Raw genomic sequence first — 16,064 nt, 5'->3', positions numbered from 1 at the left:
GGGAACCACTTATGGAGGGGCCGGGCAGCCGATGGAAATCGATAAGCTGCGGTCCGACAAGAGATGCTTCAAGTGCGGAAACACGGGGTGGAGCCCAAAGCATAAGTGCCCTGACGACAAGTCCAAGTGGCTTCCCGTCAAACTCCCACCTCGCAAAAAGCCCAACGTCGCCCGCCTCCGCCAATTACTCGCTGAAGCCGAACACGAGGAACTCGCCCCCACTACGAAGATCGAGGAGGCGAAGGAAGAAAAGAAGAAGGACGAGAAGTCGTCAAAAGAGCAGCCGGCGTCGAAGTAAGCGATTCGACGACGTCGGCCAAGGACTTAGTTTCTATTGGTGCGCAATCATGTAATTCTAGCCGGACTTATACTACGTATGTAGGGACTCCGTATGATCAATATACCAACTTTTTCGCCGCGTTACCAGTGGAAGAAACTAAGAATGAAGAATCGCCAACAGCCAACGGCGTAGGAGGGGATTACCGCCGCTCGTCGCGGTCTGCGACTAGCAATGAACCCCTAGGGGCCGTCCAAGCTCAGGAACCCCCGGCCGACCGCATAGGGAAAGCCCCTCGAGGGCGGAGCCCCCTAGGTCGTGTCTCGACTGCACCCTTGACGAAGGGAGGTCAGCCCGGAGTGGGAGAAAGGTCGTCAGCCCAGCCTGCTGGGCCTGCGTCTCCGCCTGTGGAGGCGTCTGTTCCAGCGGGAAGCGTCGGAAAAGCAGCTGAGGCCGGGAGCTCGGGAGACCACCTGCCCCTAGTAGCCAAGGGACACCCGACGGCAAAAAGTGCAGACCTCTCGAAGGAGCCAACATGTGTGCGTTCGCGAAGGGCAACCCGAAGTACCGCCGGGTCTAGGAAGAGCAATGAGAGAGGATCGACAGTGGAGGTTACAACGCCGCGCACAAGCGCCCGTGGCCAGGGCCGAACACAGGGCAGCGAGCCCTCCTCCACCAACTCGTCGGAAGGTGACCAAATGCCGCCGAGGGGCCTTATCGACCGGCCCGGTGACCAACTGCCACCCATGAGTACAAGACCCCACGTATCCGTAGAAGAAATAGAAGACGAAGAAGCCCACTTACGATCCGATATACCGGTCGTGACTCCCAGAAGGCCGACGTCCCCCGCCGTATCTCTTACTGCCAATGCCAACGACCAGAAGGTGTTCAAGGAAATGTACTACGAGCCTCACGGGATCCTTTGGACCCGCCGAGCACTCCGCATCGCTCGAGGAGACGCAGCGACCCGTGCCGTCCTTAACGGATGGATACACCCTCGACGACGAGGAGAAGTGACTGACCAGCTATGTCATCAATTGGAAGAGCAGACCGAAACCGCGACTCAGTCCCGGGAACGGTGGCAATGGATGGAGGATTTACAGAAGCCGCCCATGTACATACGAGGGAGGAAGGGACGGAACGTTTCAATAAAACTTCAGTTAGAAACGCTCGATACCCGGGAGATCCACGCCTTATCCGCCCTAGTTGACAGCGGCGCGACGGGCAGTTCTATCGATCGCGCCTGGGCCCAGGCCCATAACCTCAATCTTAAAAAGGCCGCTCGCCCCGTGCCCGTTTACAATGCCGACGGCACAAGAAACAAGGGTGGGGACATCACGGAATATGCCGAAGTAAGATTACGAATAGGGGACCACGTGGAGCGGATCGAACTAGCCGTAGTCGATCTAGGCTCCACACCTCTATTCCTGGGACATGACTGGCTGCAACGTCATAATCCGCTAATCGATTGGGATACCGGAGCAGTCACTTTGGCCCGATGCACGTGCCGAAAAATTCCATTTTCCCTCCCTGACACCGACCCCTCAGCGCGATGGGACGAATATGAGGAAGGAGACACCATCCTAGTGGTCGACTTTGAAGAAGCCTTCCATGTGCGGGCCATGGGAACCAGAGCCAACGAACTGGCCGCCCAAGCCAATGCAAAAAAGGATGTCAAGTCGTTCGAAGACATAGTGCCCGAAGAATATCGAGACTTCAAAGATATCTTCGATAAAGAAAACTTCGACGAACTTCCCCCACGCAAACCTTGGGACCACGCTATCGAGCTCATCCCCAACGCTAACGCCAATCTCGATTGCAAAGTTTACCCGCTTAACCCGACGGAACAGGAGGAGTTAGATAAATTTTTGGACGAAAACTTAGCCACCGGGCGCATTCAGGCCTCGAAGTCCCCGATGGCCTCTCCATTCTTCTTTGTTAAAAAGAAGGATGGGAAGTTGCGACCGGTCCAAGACTACCGAAAGCTGAATGAGATGACCATCAAGAACCGTTATCCATTACCGCTTATCGGAGAACTCATGGATCGGCTGAAAAAGGCCAAGTACTTCACCAAATTGGACGTCCGGTGGGGCTACAATAACGTACGGATCAAGAAGGGGGACGAGTGGAAGGCCGCATTTCGAACTAATCGTGGCCTCTACGAGCCCCTCGTTATGTTCTTCGGACTCACTAACTCTCCGGCTACCTTCCAGTGGATGATGAACGACATCTTCAAGGATCTCATCACAGCCGGAGAAGTATCGGTATATCTGGACGATATCCTCATTGCCTCCAAGACTAAGGCAGAGCATAAGAGGATTGTACGAAAAGTCCTCCAGATATTACGGGAGAATAACCTGTTCCTTAAAGCGGAAAAATGCGAATTCGAAGTAGAGGAGACCGAATATTTGGGAGTAATCATCAGCGAGGGGAAGATTCGCATGGACCCTGTCAAGATCGCGGGCCTCCTGGACTGGCCGACCCCTCGAAGGAAGCAAGAACTACAATCCTTCCTCGGGTTCTGTAACTTTTATCGACGATTTATTCGTGACTATAGCAAGCACGTTCGACCATTGACCATGCTTACCGGAAAGCAGGAGTGGACATGGGGGGAGGCCCAGCAAAAGGCATTCAAAAGGCTTAAGGAATTATTCCGAGAAGACGTAGTATTGGCAATTCCCCTTGATCAAGGACGGTTCAGAGTGGAGGCAGACTCGAGCGAGGGGGCGATAGGAGCCGTTCTTTCACAATGGCAGGACGAGAAGTGGCGACCAGTCGCATTTCTGTCCAAAGCTCTTTCCATTACAGAGCGCAATTACGAAATCTACGACAAAGAACTACTCGCCATTATGATCGCCCTCGAAGAATGGCGCCAATACCTCATGGGGGCCCGAGAGGATTTCGAGATCTGGACAGATCACTCAAACCTCCAGTACTTCCGTAAGCCCCAGAAACTCAACCGACGACAAGCTCGTTGGGTTACTGAGTTGGCGGAGTACCAGTTTAGTCTACACCATAAGCCGGGGGCTCAAAACCGCAAGGCCGACCTCTTATCCCGAAGGGCAGATCACGACCAAGGGAAGGAGGATAACCGAGACGTGGTGGTCCTCAAAGCTGAACATTTCAAGGCGCTGATGATGCCCACCTCAGGAGAACTTCACGAGAAAATCAAAATCGCCACCCATGACGCTCGACGCTGGGACCGAGGGATCTCCGACTCTCTCAACCACGAAAAAGGGATATCCCGAGAACAGGGGATATTGTGGTATGATGGGCGGATCTACGTTCCCATGGACCGTGAACTTCGAGGGCAGATCATTGCCCTCAAACATGATCATGTCACCGCGGGCCATCCCGGTATCGAAAAAACCAAAGAATTGGTACTTCGCGACTACTGGTGGCCCCGAATGCGCCGAGACATAGAGACCTATGTGAAAGGATGTGATGTTTGCCAGCGAACCAAGGCGGATCGTCGCCCGAAACGGGCCCCCCTGCATCCCAATGAAATACCTACACGCCCGTGGACCCACATTTCGGTCGACATGATCACCAAACTCCCGGACTCCAAAGGATATGATTCCATTCTCGTCATCGTCGACCGCTTTTCTAAAGCCATCATCCCTATTGCCTGCACCGAGGAACTTACTTCCCTCGGATTCGCCAAGATCCTGAGGGACTACGTCTATGTACCCTACGGCGTAATGCCTGAGAAAGTAATCTCCGACCGAGGATCGGTCTTCGTGTCTAAATTCATGAGGGAATTCTACCGACTACTCCATGTCGAAGGGAACCCCTCCACGGCATACCATCCACAAACAGATGGCCAGACGGAAAGGGTTAATCAAGAAATTGAGAAGTACCTCAAGATGTTCGTCAACGACAGGCAAGATGATTGGAGCGAGTGGCTGCCGTTAGCGGCCTTCACTCATAACAATCGTCAGCATTCCGCGACGGGGTACTCCCCCTATCGGGTCATCTTTGGAAGGGACGGAGAGGTGATCAAGAAATCTCACAAAGCAACGACCGTTCCAGCAGCGGGGAAACTAGTGGAGGAGATAGAGAAGGCACAAGGCGAAGCCAAAAAGTCACTAGAAAAGGCGGCAGAATCCATGAAGAAGGCCTACGACAAACGAAAAGGCGTCGCGGTGGAATACCAGGTAGGCGACAAGGTTTGGCTCGACTCGACCAACCTCCACCTGCCTCGGCCGACCAAGAAGCTTGGGGACCGACGTGTTGGCCCCTTCACCATTATAACTAAGAAGGGGGCCTCTGCCTATGAGTTGAAGCTGCCGACGAAATGGAAGATCCATAACCGCTTCAACGAGTCACTCTTAACACCCTACGTCGCCCCAACTTTTTCAAATCAACCACGCCCCGAGAGGCCGCCTGCAGAACTGATTGACGATGAAGAAGAATACGAAATCGAGGAAATAGTGGAACAGCGGGACAAGGTTATAGGCCGCGGGAAAACTCGCCGCGCCATAACAGAGTACTTAGTGAAATGGCGAGGGTACCCGAAAGAAGAGAATTCCTGGGTTAAACGGTCAGATATGGCAAACGCAGAGGACCTCGTCAACGAGTATGAAGCGCACCTCCAACGAATCCGTTGGGAGGTCAATAAATACGGAAAAACGGTTGGTCGGGACGACAAGTTACCCCTGGAGGCTCGAACGCCATACCACGACCCGGACACTCCATGTGTCACGGACGTGGAAACCGTTTCCTCCTCCAAATGCACCAACCCGAGACATTCCGACGCACAGTCCTCGGTGGAGATGCAAGAAGTAACTGCAGAAGAAGCGGACGGAGTACCCATCGTAGACGAAACTCAAAACGATGAAGACGCCGAGCTCGAGCTTGACAACTTACAAAAGGTCTACGAGAATTGGGACTTTGACTCCGAAGACGAAGATAACGATGATGATGACTTCTCATTCTACTCCGAATCCAGGAACTCGAGCTCAGGGGAAAGTGACGAAAACTCTACGGAATCATTCGGGACGAATGAGTCTTAAGGAGGGGGTAATGTTACGGTTATTCTTTTCTTTTTCCTTTTCTTTTTCTTTTCTTACGTATTCACGCTTACTCTATGCTGCGATGTCGATCGGACGTTGCTGCGGCACTATCTTTAGCCTACGCAACGTGTATTTAAGTAGAGCCTCAGCTGGTCTAAACCCCAGCTTCGGCTAAGGTTTATTCTACCTAACATCGAACTCCGTTCTTCTGTCTAAGTGTCCCATCGACTTTCATTGCCTTTGATCTGTTGGATCGTCGTCTACCGAAGTGCGAGTAGCGACCCTAACACATCTAAGTCGATAGAGTTAGTGGCTTACATCTGGACACCGACCACAACACCGACGAAATCGTCTAGATGCTGGGAGAATTGGCTGAAAGGCACCGACGGAAGCGTCTAAGTGCTGCACGGACCAGAATGCACCGACGATGGCGTCTAAGTGCTCGAAACGAAAGGAAACTACTGTACAAACCCAGTTGAAGTAGATCACGGTCCGAGGTAACACGAACTACAAATACTAGAATCAGAATAGACTATTTAGAGATTAAATGAACATGTTTGACTTACCAATATAGATGTTTACAGTCAAGCAATTGGGGACTGGCGGCACACGAAAATAAAGGTATAGACGTTTGATGGAGGTGAACTGGCAAGACACGCAAGTCCGACTGATCGTGGTTGCCTTATTTGGATTCGTCCCTTCTCTTTCTTCCACCACCTGCACTGGGGTTAGACCTTGCGTCGCCCCATATCCTGCCTGGGTTAGACCTCGCGTCACCGCATGCCTTTGGAGACGATATCGTTCACGACTCATGACTATAATCTTCCATTCCTTCGTCTTCGACATTGCACGTTACGATTTGGGCGATCCTGGCACTACTGCAACTCGTGGTACACTTCGCTAGATGCGGGAATGTTGGAACCTTCAAGACGTCAAAGCTTCAGATGCTAGGGCCTGCGACTGTGGTACGAATCGTCTTTAGTGGCGGAAAACCTCGCGGGCAAACAACTTTGCGGGACTGCATCTCCATCTGTGCTACCATGAGGAATCAACCTCTACTGCGACCACGATGAGCACCCGCTGGCATTTTCCACCCATGTGCTGCTAATTTCTTGGCCTCCGCTTGTTTTTAGTGAGATTCTGTTTTCTCATTGTTTGGAGCTGACTTACCCGTTCAAACGTTAGAATCTCAAGTCCGCGACAGGGCTCTTCAATTCGTTTGTCATTCTATGCCAAGGCTCAATAAATTATGGGGTGTTCAGAGGATGCACAACGATCTTGAACAATCCGGCGAGAACGACCGTCGTCGTTTGGAAAGCCAACTGCAACTCTTGGAAGCACAAGTGTATGCCTACTCTCCATCTACGCGGTTTGAGTCGCTAATGTTTCAATGTTATCTAGACAAGATTCGCGCACCCAGTTGACCGAAGAACAGGATAATGTCCGAAACATTACACTACAAAAGGATATCGAACTCAAGGATCTTCAATCCAGACTTGACAAGAATGTAAGCATGAATCCTAATGTTCACTGACTCGATCTTATACTCTATAGGCCGAAGAGCTCTCCAAGACATGGGAAGCTCTCGTCGGCGCTGAAACTAGCAAGAAGCACCTCGAGGACCGTATTGAAGACTTAACTAGACAAGTTCAGGGCAGCGAGGAAAAACTTGCGGTATATGAGCGACGCTCGGGTACTCTTGGTGTTCCTCATAGCGGTCAGGATATGAGCAAGGAGCAGCAGCTTGAGGCGGAAGTCGCGGAACTTAGGTGCGTAATGCTCTTGGACCTACGGTCTGGATGGTATTCATTGTACCCCAGGGCCGAGTTGAAGATTGCCAAGGTGGATCTTCAAGCAGCCAGAGAACAGTGCCAACAATTCGAATCAATTAGTCAGGCTGCTGAAGCCGCACTTGAGAGCTTGCAGTCTACTCATGAACAGTACAGAACTACAACGGAAGCTCAGTTCACGAGACTCGAGGCATGTGTTCTATCTGATTGCTCTGATCTGTAGTCTGACGTGTCTTAGTCGGAGAACAAGGCCTTCCAAGAGAAGTTAGAGGCAGCTCAGCGAGGCGCCATACAGGCTACCGCCCAACTAAACGAACTTCAAAAGACATTCGAAATTGAACGAACTGCTTGGACGAACGACAAGAAAACTCTGGAAGAGACTATAATCGATTTGAGCACTTCCGAGAAACACTCCGAGAGCGACCGTACAAGTCGTGAGCAGGAAGTTCGTTTACAAGAGGAGCGTGCTAAGGTATACCTACTGGTTCCAATGATATTCTCTCGTACTTACTTCCCTCAAAGGCTGCTGAGGAGCGCTATTCGAATGAGTTGGTTGCACATGCCGAATCTAGGAAGGCTATCGAAGCTCTGAACGCACAACTAGCCACCTCCCAAGTGGCGGTTCATGACAGCCAGGTTGCAGCTGACACAGCGACCGCTAAGCTGGCTGCCTCAGAGAGGAGCTGGAACAAGCAGAAGGAGACTTTGGATGCCGAGGTTGCAGAAGTAAGACGTCGGTAAGTTTTGAACACTGTCAATTTTATGCCTGAAATATAACCCTTCTGATAGCCATCAAGCTCTCGCTGAGCACAACAAGCTTTTGCATGGACACTTGGAAGACGTTAGCAGCCAAGCGGCACGTATCAAGCAAGCAGCGACCTCTTCCGATGCTCCTGCTGGTGGAGGTGAAGGTGCCATTGGAGATGATGCTAAGCTGTCGGAGCTCCGATCACTCGTTGGCTACTTGCGCAAGGACAAGAACATTTCTGAGCTCCAGCTCGACCTTTGCAAGCAGGAGAATCTGCGGTTGTCGAAGCAGGTTGAGCATTTGATGGAGACTTTGAACGAGACACGGGCCACACTTTCGGAGGTAGGCTGCCCCCCATCTCTCTCTCTCTGCGCTTCCGCCTTACGTTTGCACCAGGAACGCGAACGAGCCGTGCAGACCGCAGCATCTGTACCTGAAGCGGTGTCTTACATTGTAATGAGCACCTGAACCACCCAACGAAGCCTTATCGCGATGAATCTAATGTTTGTCTCTCTTTTCTAATATATAAGTACTCGCTAACAAAGCCTAGCCATTATACTTGCGTCCGGCAGAGGCTACACTCGTTCTATTAGCGACGTACATCAATCCCAGATCTACAGTCTTGCGTCGGAATCGTTCGCATGGGAGACAGGTACACTCTACCGCTTTACTGTGCCCGCATAATGCCAAATTGACACATAGACATAGAATCACGGCCGCCGAAACCAGCCATCAAGGTCTTTAGCTCTCTGAAGGCTGTACAAGCAGAATTAGTTCCCGAAAGTCATTGAACAGATCAACATGCTATTCACATCGCCTTCGAGACCATCGAAGTGAAGCATTGTTTTCTCAGATAACCTGTTTTCAGAGCATCCACGTTCGGGGACTCCTACTTACCGATGTCAATGTCTGCGTCGACGCCAACGAAGTGCCAGAGTTGCCTCATATGGAAGCATGTTATTCGGCACCTTTTTTCTCAACTTTCACCACAATTTTCTTCTGCACACATCTCTCTCCTTCAACTATGGACATCACCCAACTATCTGCTGCACTCGAAGGAATGAGCATGGAAGACTTCGTTTTGGTATGTCAACTGAGTTCTGGTTTCGCTCGCTGGGTTTTCAATTGACGTATACGTCGCAGGCGCTGAAAGACTCGCAGCTCAAAAATCAAGCATGCCAAGAGGAAATTCGCAGACTCCGTACCGCCCCTTCCCTTCCCCAGACCGCTGAACTCCCCGTTCTACCGCAGGGTGCTGGCGGGGAAGAAAGAACCGCAAACGACTTGGCCTCGAGCACCGAAACATCATCTCTTTTTACCAATAAAGAGAGCCGAAGGGAGCTAGAGTATTGCGCTATGAAAATGGTCGTCTTCGGCCATGTTTGGTGGGAGAAAAAAGATCTATTCGGTGTTGGGCTGGACTTGGAGGCTGCTCGTCGTGAAATGAATGCCGCCACCCTCACGAATTCCTTGGATACCGGGGTAGAAAAGCCATCACAGGAGCGAGTAATGGTGCTCCGATTGATCCTGAAGCTGTACGAATTTCTCCCTAAAGCGTTTCACCCGCTTGTGGGTGCTTCTATTGCAGGCGAGTATAAAAAATTGTTCAAAATTGTAAGTGCATGACACTGTTTACAACAATTGACTGGACTGACTCTTGTGATACAGATGAAAGATGTCGGAGGAGCCCGTCGGTCAACCTTTCTCAACAGATTTAGAAATGTCGCCGGAGAGATTTTCGAGGGCCTTATTCCACAGGGCCATTTTAGGCGGGGTTTCGACCGCTATGAGGATCCGACTTGCCAGCGCCTTTTGGGCTACAAGTCAGACCGGGTTTATAGCAGACATCCCCCTTGCCTGTTTGCCGACGGGTTTACAACAGGAGCCACCGTGTTCAGGACCATCCAGGGAGTGAAGGTTTGTGTCAAGTACTTGTCTTTGATTAACAGAGGGCATGACAATGTTCTTTTTTACAGATCCTTACGTGTCTCTTATGGGGCAGCACGGCCCTTGACGACCAGCCGATTGTAACAAAAGGCACAAACGGTGATTTGTGGCATGCTAACAAGGTGAATGCTGCGGCAATCGCATTTACCGCGATAGTGGTAAGTATCAATGATGAGGATTTTCCAAGTTCTAATAAAATATTACAGACTCGTAATCTTCTGTCTGGTGATCCTGAGTTTGCGCCAGTAGGAAAGAAATCCGGCATCAATTATCTGGCCGATTTTGAGTACTATGTCGAACGAATCAAAGACCAGCTCAAGAAAGGAACGAAATCCATGTGCGACACGGTCAAATTCTACAATGACCATGTCTTTCCTCTGACGCGAGGTCGTGCCAAGGCTCCGGCTGCTGTCCCTGTATCGCTCACGGAGGAGGAGGAAGCTTTCTGGCACGAGATTGAAGCAATCAACAACGAGCCTGACTCAGACTCTCAGGGCACCGGCCAAACCCTCACGGTGCCTGTTGTATTCATAGATGCACCTTCGGCCATTCCTAGTGGAGCCGAATCTCCTGTGCTCCCAGCACCGGTGACAAACGATGTCCTTGCGGGCGCCACAGTTAGCAGCGACAAGGTCCGATCAAAGGCAAAGGGCAAGAAAGGAAGTAAACCGGCTCCAACGATGGCCAGGGTGACCAGGGCAACACGTAGTCGGCGAGGCCAAGTGGGTGGCGGGGAAGAAGTTAGAGCCGAAGTTGCTGTTCCACCGGCCACGAGAAAGCAGAAGAAAGGCAAGAAGGGCACAGCAGAAGAACCCTCCGACGGTGTCCAGCCTCTGGCAACTACCCTGACCAAGGTGGCGACCCCTGATCAGTCACCAGTGATTGCATCTCACACGGTGATAAACCCGGGAGCGTCCATCGATACCAACATTGATGAAGGTGATGACGAAGAGAATGATGATGATGAGGAGGAGGAGGAGGAAGAGGAGGAGTAGAATTAGTTCATTTTGTGGTCCTCTGCAGTACATTTGTTTTTTGTTGTCCCTAACAAATGTTTCTCTTGCGTGTCGCCATCATTTCTTTGAAAAGATAAGGGGAAAGCATGGGGTCAAAGATTCTGAGTAATTAGCTGATAGGGATGGTAATGTATTAACATAACCCCAGTGCACTACATATATATGTACTATATGGTGTAGTGGTTAATACTTAATGTCTTGTAAATCTCTGTAATATTTATTCTTTCTTAAACAAATTGGTTGTGTGTTCGATCCCCGGTGGACTCAGTTACTAAAAATTAATTGACTTTCAGGTCCTTTCCTAGTTACAATCAAGTAAGAAAAGTACTACGGAGAAAAGAATATTCTTTTACTTGTTTTTTGCTCGACAACCATTTTTGAATCGTTATTCTGTAGTTAATTAGCGACATATATTTCACGAAATAAAGTGGCTTATTAAGTCGGTGGGGGGCTTTATTAGGCAACCGACAATGTTGATATATACGGTTGTTAGGCAGTTTGATAGGGGCATAATAAACGTGCTTATCAAGATTGATGGGGGTCTTTATTAGGGTCCATTTTACTTATCTTATCGCAAAGAACTTTCGTCTCGTTAGGCCAAATATGCGGCCCGGCCGCATAATGGCCTAATATAGCATAATTGCGGCTAAATACCCCTTAAATGGCAATTGCAAAATGTCGGACATAGTTTCTTCAGTAGATTCTGCCATAGGAGCAATATAAAAGCAGCAAGCAAGCATAGCCATGAACCAGAAGCCAGGAAGAACAGCCTGAAGGCATTAAAACAAAATTGTGTATCACATACTTAGCAGTTGTTCTCATTCATTCTCCGGGAGAAAACTGTGCGATGAGCCAACGGTAAGCGGTAGCAAGCAAAAGTTGAGGATTAAACAAGGAATATAGCACATAACATGAGAGAACAAGGAGTTAAAATGAAAACATTGAGTCCACGAATTACGACGGCATACACCTGTATGGGGAGAGGAGTGGAGGATCGGGGAAACCCAAGGAAAAACTTGGCTGTCGGCCCGAGTCAAGCCCGAGTAGTATTTATTTGCCAAAAGCCTCCACTCGGACCGGTCTTTCCAAACGGGACGAGCTGGTTCACGATTCTCTCCTGAATTTGTTGCCGGTTCCGGTACCTCCATCTATCTGGTGTCAGTAGGCGGGATCCGTGTGCGCGGGTTACGAGGCGAACGAGGTATGCAGCATTACTCAATGCTTGTTTGACATTATCATCCTAAAACGCGACTTGGGCAGCTGTTCAATTTTCTGTACGGCCCCTTACCCTCGGTGCCGTACGCCATGGTCGCCCTGACCGAAGACTGGACATATATATAATCGTTGTCGTAAAATAATCAAACTCCATCAAGCGCAGTTTTGATTCCACCCCGATGTTGTTCTCTTGCTCGCAGCAACATCTATCGAGAAATGCGGATTTAGAAACTCGCCTGGCTCTGCGGGTATCCGCTTAGTGTGTATTAGTCCAAGTCGGCCACAAAAGCACCGGTCGTGTGGTTGCGAGTCGGGAATCGGGAATCGGGAATCAGGAAATTGCACAGCTTGTTATCACTAACAGTACATCAGACAAGGACGTGCTATATTTTCTCTCGACCTGCCTGGCTATCCTCGGGCTGCCGTTCTCTTCAAGTTTCTGTACCTTGGTCATGTTCCCGTCACGTTTCCCCGCATCCTTGATTCTTTCCTTGTCTTGTTCCTATCATTTCTCCGGTTTTTCCGTGCATCACTGACTGAACAACTCTCCTCCCATCATCATCAATCGTTGACTGTCAAACCGCCATCTTTGGGATGATGGTCAGTCATAGACGTTCTTCCCTTCGCGCTGCGGAAACTCGTACCATTTAGATGATCTCGTCTGCGATTATGCAGGACCTGCATCGATACTAAACAACCATCTCACCATCCCCCATCCCTAGTCTTGGCATTGCCCGAGAAAGCGCTCTCTGTTCCCATCCTCTAAGCCATCAGCATCAGACGAATATGATTGTCCTTTTACCCTGACCCGCTCAAAGATTCGCTCTCATGCCAGATAAAGTTTCTCGGAGGTTTCCCTCTTCCCTCCATCAGATTCATCTATTCGACGCTTTACTATCCCTTCATAATTGTTTATTGGACCGTAGCTCCATCCCATCCCTACGTCTTTCATAGTGTCTCATTACGGGAGTGGTGCTTCTCCAAGTACCGTGGATCTTTCTATTTCTGGGACGTCTTTACTTCTTCTGGTAGTAATGATCATTGTCAGTTGGGTGAAAAATCTATACTTGTAAGTCTTCCCTGATTTTCTCGCCTCGCTGGTGCTCGCTTCACTCTTAAGCTTCCTTCTAGTGCTACGTTGTTGTGATTTCTTCCTGTGTCCATCATCCCAATCGTTGACTGAAAGCTCTGCCATCACACTCTGAAAATGTATGAGCGGTGCGACGAACAAGTGCCTACTTGTACATACACCTCGCTCTGATGGAACTCATTCGCCATCCACATATGCCGAGCACCCCCGTGCCGAGTAGCCTGTCATATTTACAACCGCCGAAGTAGGCCGAGAGTGTCCAGTCCCGACCATCACCGAAATGGTTACTTCCACCTTGCAAATTGGAGGTGGCTCATCACTCGCTATTTGATAACCCATCTGATTTTCAAACAGACATAGGATCAGAGCTTTACGGATTAATAGCGTACTTCAATGGTGGGTACGGTGTGCGTCAAGTATAGCATCACGGCTTTATTCTGTGCCAAGAAAGCTTCGCACGTAGGTCTTCATTTCATCCTGTCAAAGTCAAACAAGGCACGAACCCCTCACTTCGCCACTTGGAAAACGGTAGCGAAGGAGACGTGCGACTCGTCAACTTCACCACATCCAAACATACTAAGAGCTTTGCGTCAGATTTCGAAATTAGGAAGATGAAATAGAAAGACGGCGACCTTCTTACCGGCTCTTACATTGGAAATCAAAGGGAAAAACCAATTTCATTCCGGTTTGATCATTGTTTGACTGCGTAGCATATACAACAACGGTAAGTTGAATTTACGTCGGGATGGAATGTGGACCCGCTGAAGGAGCATCTCAGTATGTATATTCCTAGAGGATTATTAGGTATGAGAGTTAGGCTGCGGAGGGGACTAGGACGCAAGGGTGCAGGAGAAGACTAGCCCAGGCCGTATATCGAAAACGCGCCAAAAGGGGAGGATGAACAAGCAAACAGTTCGCAACAGGCGAAGATCCCGATACCAATATAGCATAAGCCCGTTGACATTAGAGAGGAGCAGGCCAACAATATCTGTCGCGCCTTAGAAGTTAGTAGACAGGATGCGACATTGTTCCTCCAGAACCGCAACAGCCTGAGAAAAGAGAAAAGATTCGCGCTCCGCATGATTCGGAAATGAAGGCAGATGAGGATAGAGGCCGACGTCTGGCGGGAGAGGCTGTCTGAACCTCGGCAATTGGTCGTAGTAGCACTAGTTTCGTTTCTTTGCATAGAATTCGATAGGATACTCACCAAGTGCACTCCCCTTCTAGTACTCACCTTCCGGGGCGTATATCGTTGTAAGTGTTAGTTAGTAAGTTACATTGATCCCTCCAGGAAGCATCGGATGCGTCCAGATACCGATTCCCGATCCGGATATAAATCGAACCAAACTCGTTTCAGGTCAGGAGTCTCCTCTCTGGCCTCGATGTTTTCCAGACCAACTTTGCGCCTTTGATAATTTTACCGGAATAGGAGTGAGCGGGTCTATTATACTCGTACTGCCTTGATAATTGAACCTTTTCTGTGATGTTCAGTTTAGCTTCAGGATTCGAACATTCGCTCCCAGGGCTATGCCTGCACAGCAGTTCACTATCCCCTGGGTATAATCCTCCTCCTAGACTCCTTACAATCCAGATCAACCCTTTCCATTTTCCATTTGACTTTTACCTAAACTTCCCACGATTTCATATGAGTAAAGTGTCGGACGGGTCTTCATCGTCCCAAAGTCGTGTGACCAGCCTGGTGAGCTGATATTTCCCCGCTTTCGCAGGCTCAAAGCAGTCAATTAATTCACCGTATAGTTTACACCTGATAAGATGAACATAACGTCCGAGCCACATGAAAAGATAGAAGATAAGCCTCCATGGCCATGTGTAGGAACAAGTGGTCAAGGAAATTCTTTCTTCGGATTAGACAGTCAGGACTTCGTTTCTTGTATTCTCTTGTCTTGGCTAGCTAAGGACGAATTGCAAACCCAGCGTTCTGATGTAGTGATAATGACTATGACGAACTTTGCGGGATCCGGGATTCGAAGTAATGAAACATGCTGGGTCGAAAGTAACATATAGCTCTCATTCTTGGTGATCCATAACACGACAAGCTATACCTTAGGATCTGGCAGCGAGGACTAACGGAAATAGTGATAAATCATCACACTGTGACCAATCCCAAAGGATAACAGCACGTATACATTAGTGGCCGCCACGATCGAAGGAAGACGCACGGATGAGGGAAAATAGCTACTTTTTAAGGACAGTTACAGTCTCTCGTGAATTGCCAATCAAGAAATTCACAAACACTTTATTCAGCGGAAAACCAGCGTCATGGTGCGAACGGCAGAACAAGACAGAGAGCATTAAAAGAAAGAGACGTCGTCAACCCTCAAATAGTCTAACAACCGAGATGCGAATTATTTATCGGAACTCTGCGCAGAACATGAAAACATCCCGTTTTCAAAAGGTAGTATTCATACGTCGTCGATGAAGGGGATGTATAAGACAATGGTCGGGACGTGCTTATAGAAAACCTTGACATGCAGAGATCGGTCTTTAATCTGAGGCGCGGCATCCCCCATTGAGAAGGAACGCGAGAAGAATGAGCAGCAGAAGACCGCGCCACAATCCGTGAAAAGCTAGTTAAATAACAGAACAATGATGAGAGGTGAAATAAGAGCCGAGTTATGTTCATCCCCGTCGTCGAAGGGAAACATTGGAATACGAGACGTGCATCTCCTGTGATTAACATCTAATACCAGGATAATTGCTTGTGTATGAATAAATGATGGCTTGCGGTAGTATATAGCAAGAATGAAGGGTTCACAGCGACGGCCAAGAGGAACATGGCAAGAAAAGAACGACAAGAGAAGGCCATAATCCGGAAAGCACGACCCGTCATGGCCCTAACCAATAATGGCGACCAGCGACAACCAAGCAAGAGACGTCATAACCCTCGATTGTGAAAAGTAAGCACACTGAATCACAATGAGGTGGCGTATCGACACAATCCGTCG

At 49.4% G+C, this 16,064-nt stretch overlaps 1 protein-coding gene across 1 annotated transcript; it reads left to right on the top strand.

The window, feature by feature from the left end:
* Nucleotides 1-6,557: 6,557 nt before the first annotated feature.
* Nucleotides 6,558-8,298, top strand: EV420DRAFT_1280665 (TPR/MLP1/MLP2-like protein-domain-containing protein; the record flags this gene model as incomplete). The annotated part of the gene is made up of 8 exons (XM_060468214.1): nucleotides 6,558-6,637; nucleotides 6,694-6,733; nucleotides 6,847-7,061; nucleotides 7,113-7,278; nucleotides 7,321-7,554; nucleotides 7,605-7,819; nucleotides 7,872-8,172; nucleotides 8,227-8,298. The coding sequence occupies 8 exons, from the start codon at nucleotides 6,558-6,560 to the stop codon at nucleotides 8,296-8,298; spliced, it is 1,323 nt and encodes a 440-aa protein (XP_060322594.1).
* Between the last annotated feature and the right edge of the window lie 7,766 nt (nucleotides 8,299-16,064).

The sequence above is a fragment of the Desarmillaria tabescens genome, assembly GCF_030435595.1.
Source record: "Desarmillaria tabescens strain CCBAS 213 chromosome Unknown EV420scaffold_110, whole genome shotgun sequence".
NCBI lineage: Eukaryota > Fungi > Basidiomycota > Agaricomycetes > Agaricales > Physalacriaceae > Desarmillaria > Desarmillaria tabescens.
The sequence above is the reverse complement of the archived record's forward strand: the minus strand, read 5'-3'. Positions and strand labels throughout refer to the sequence as shown.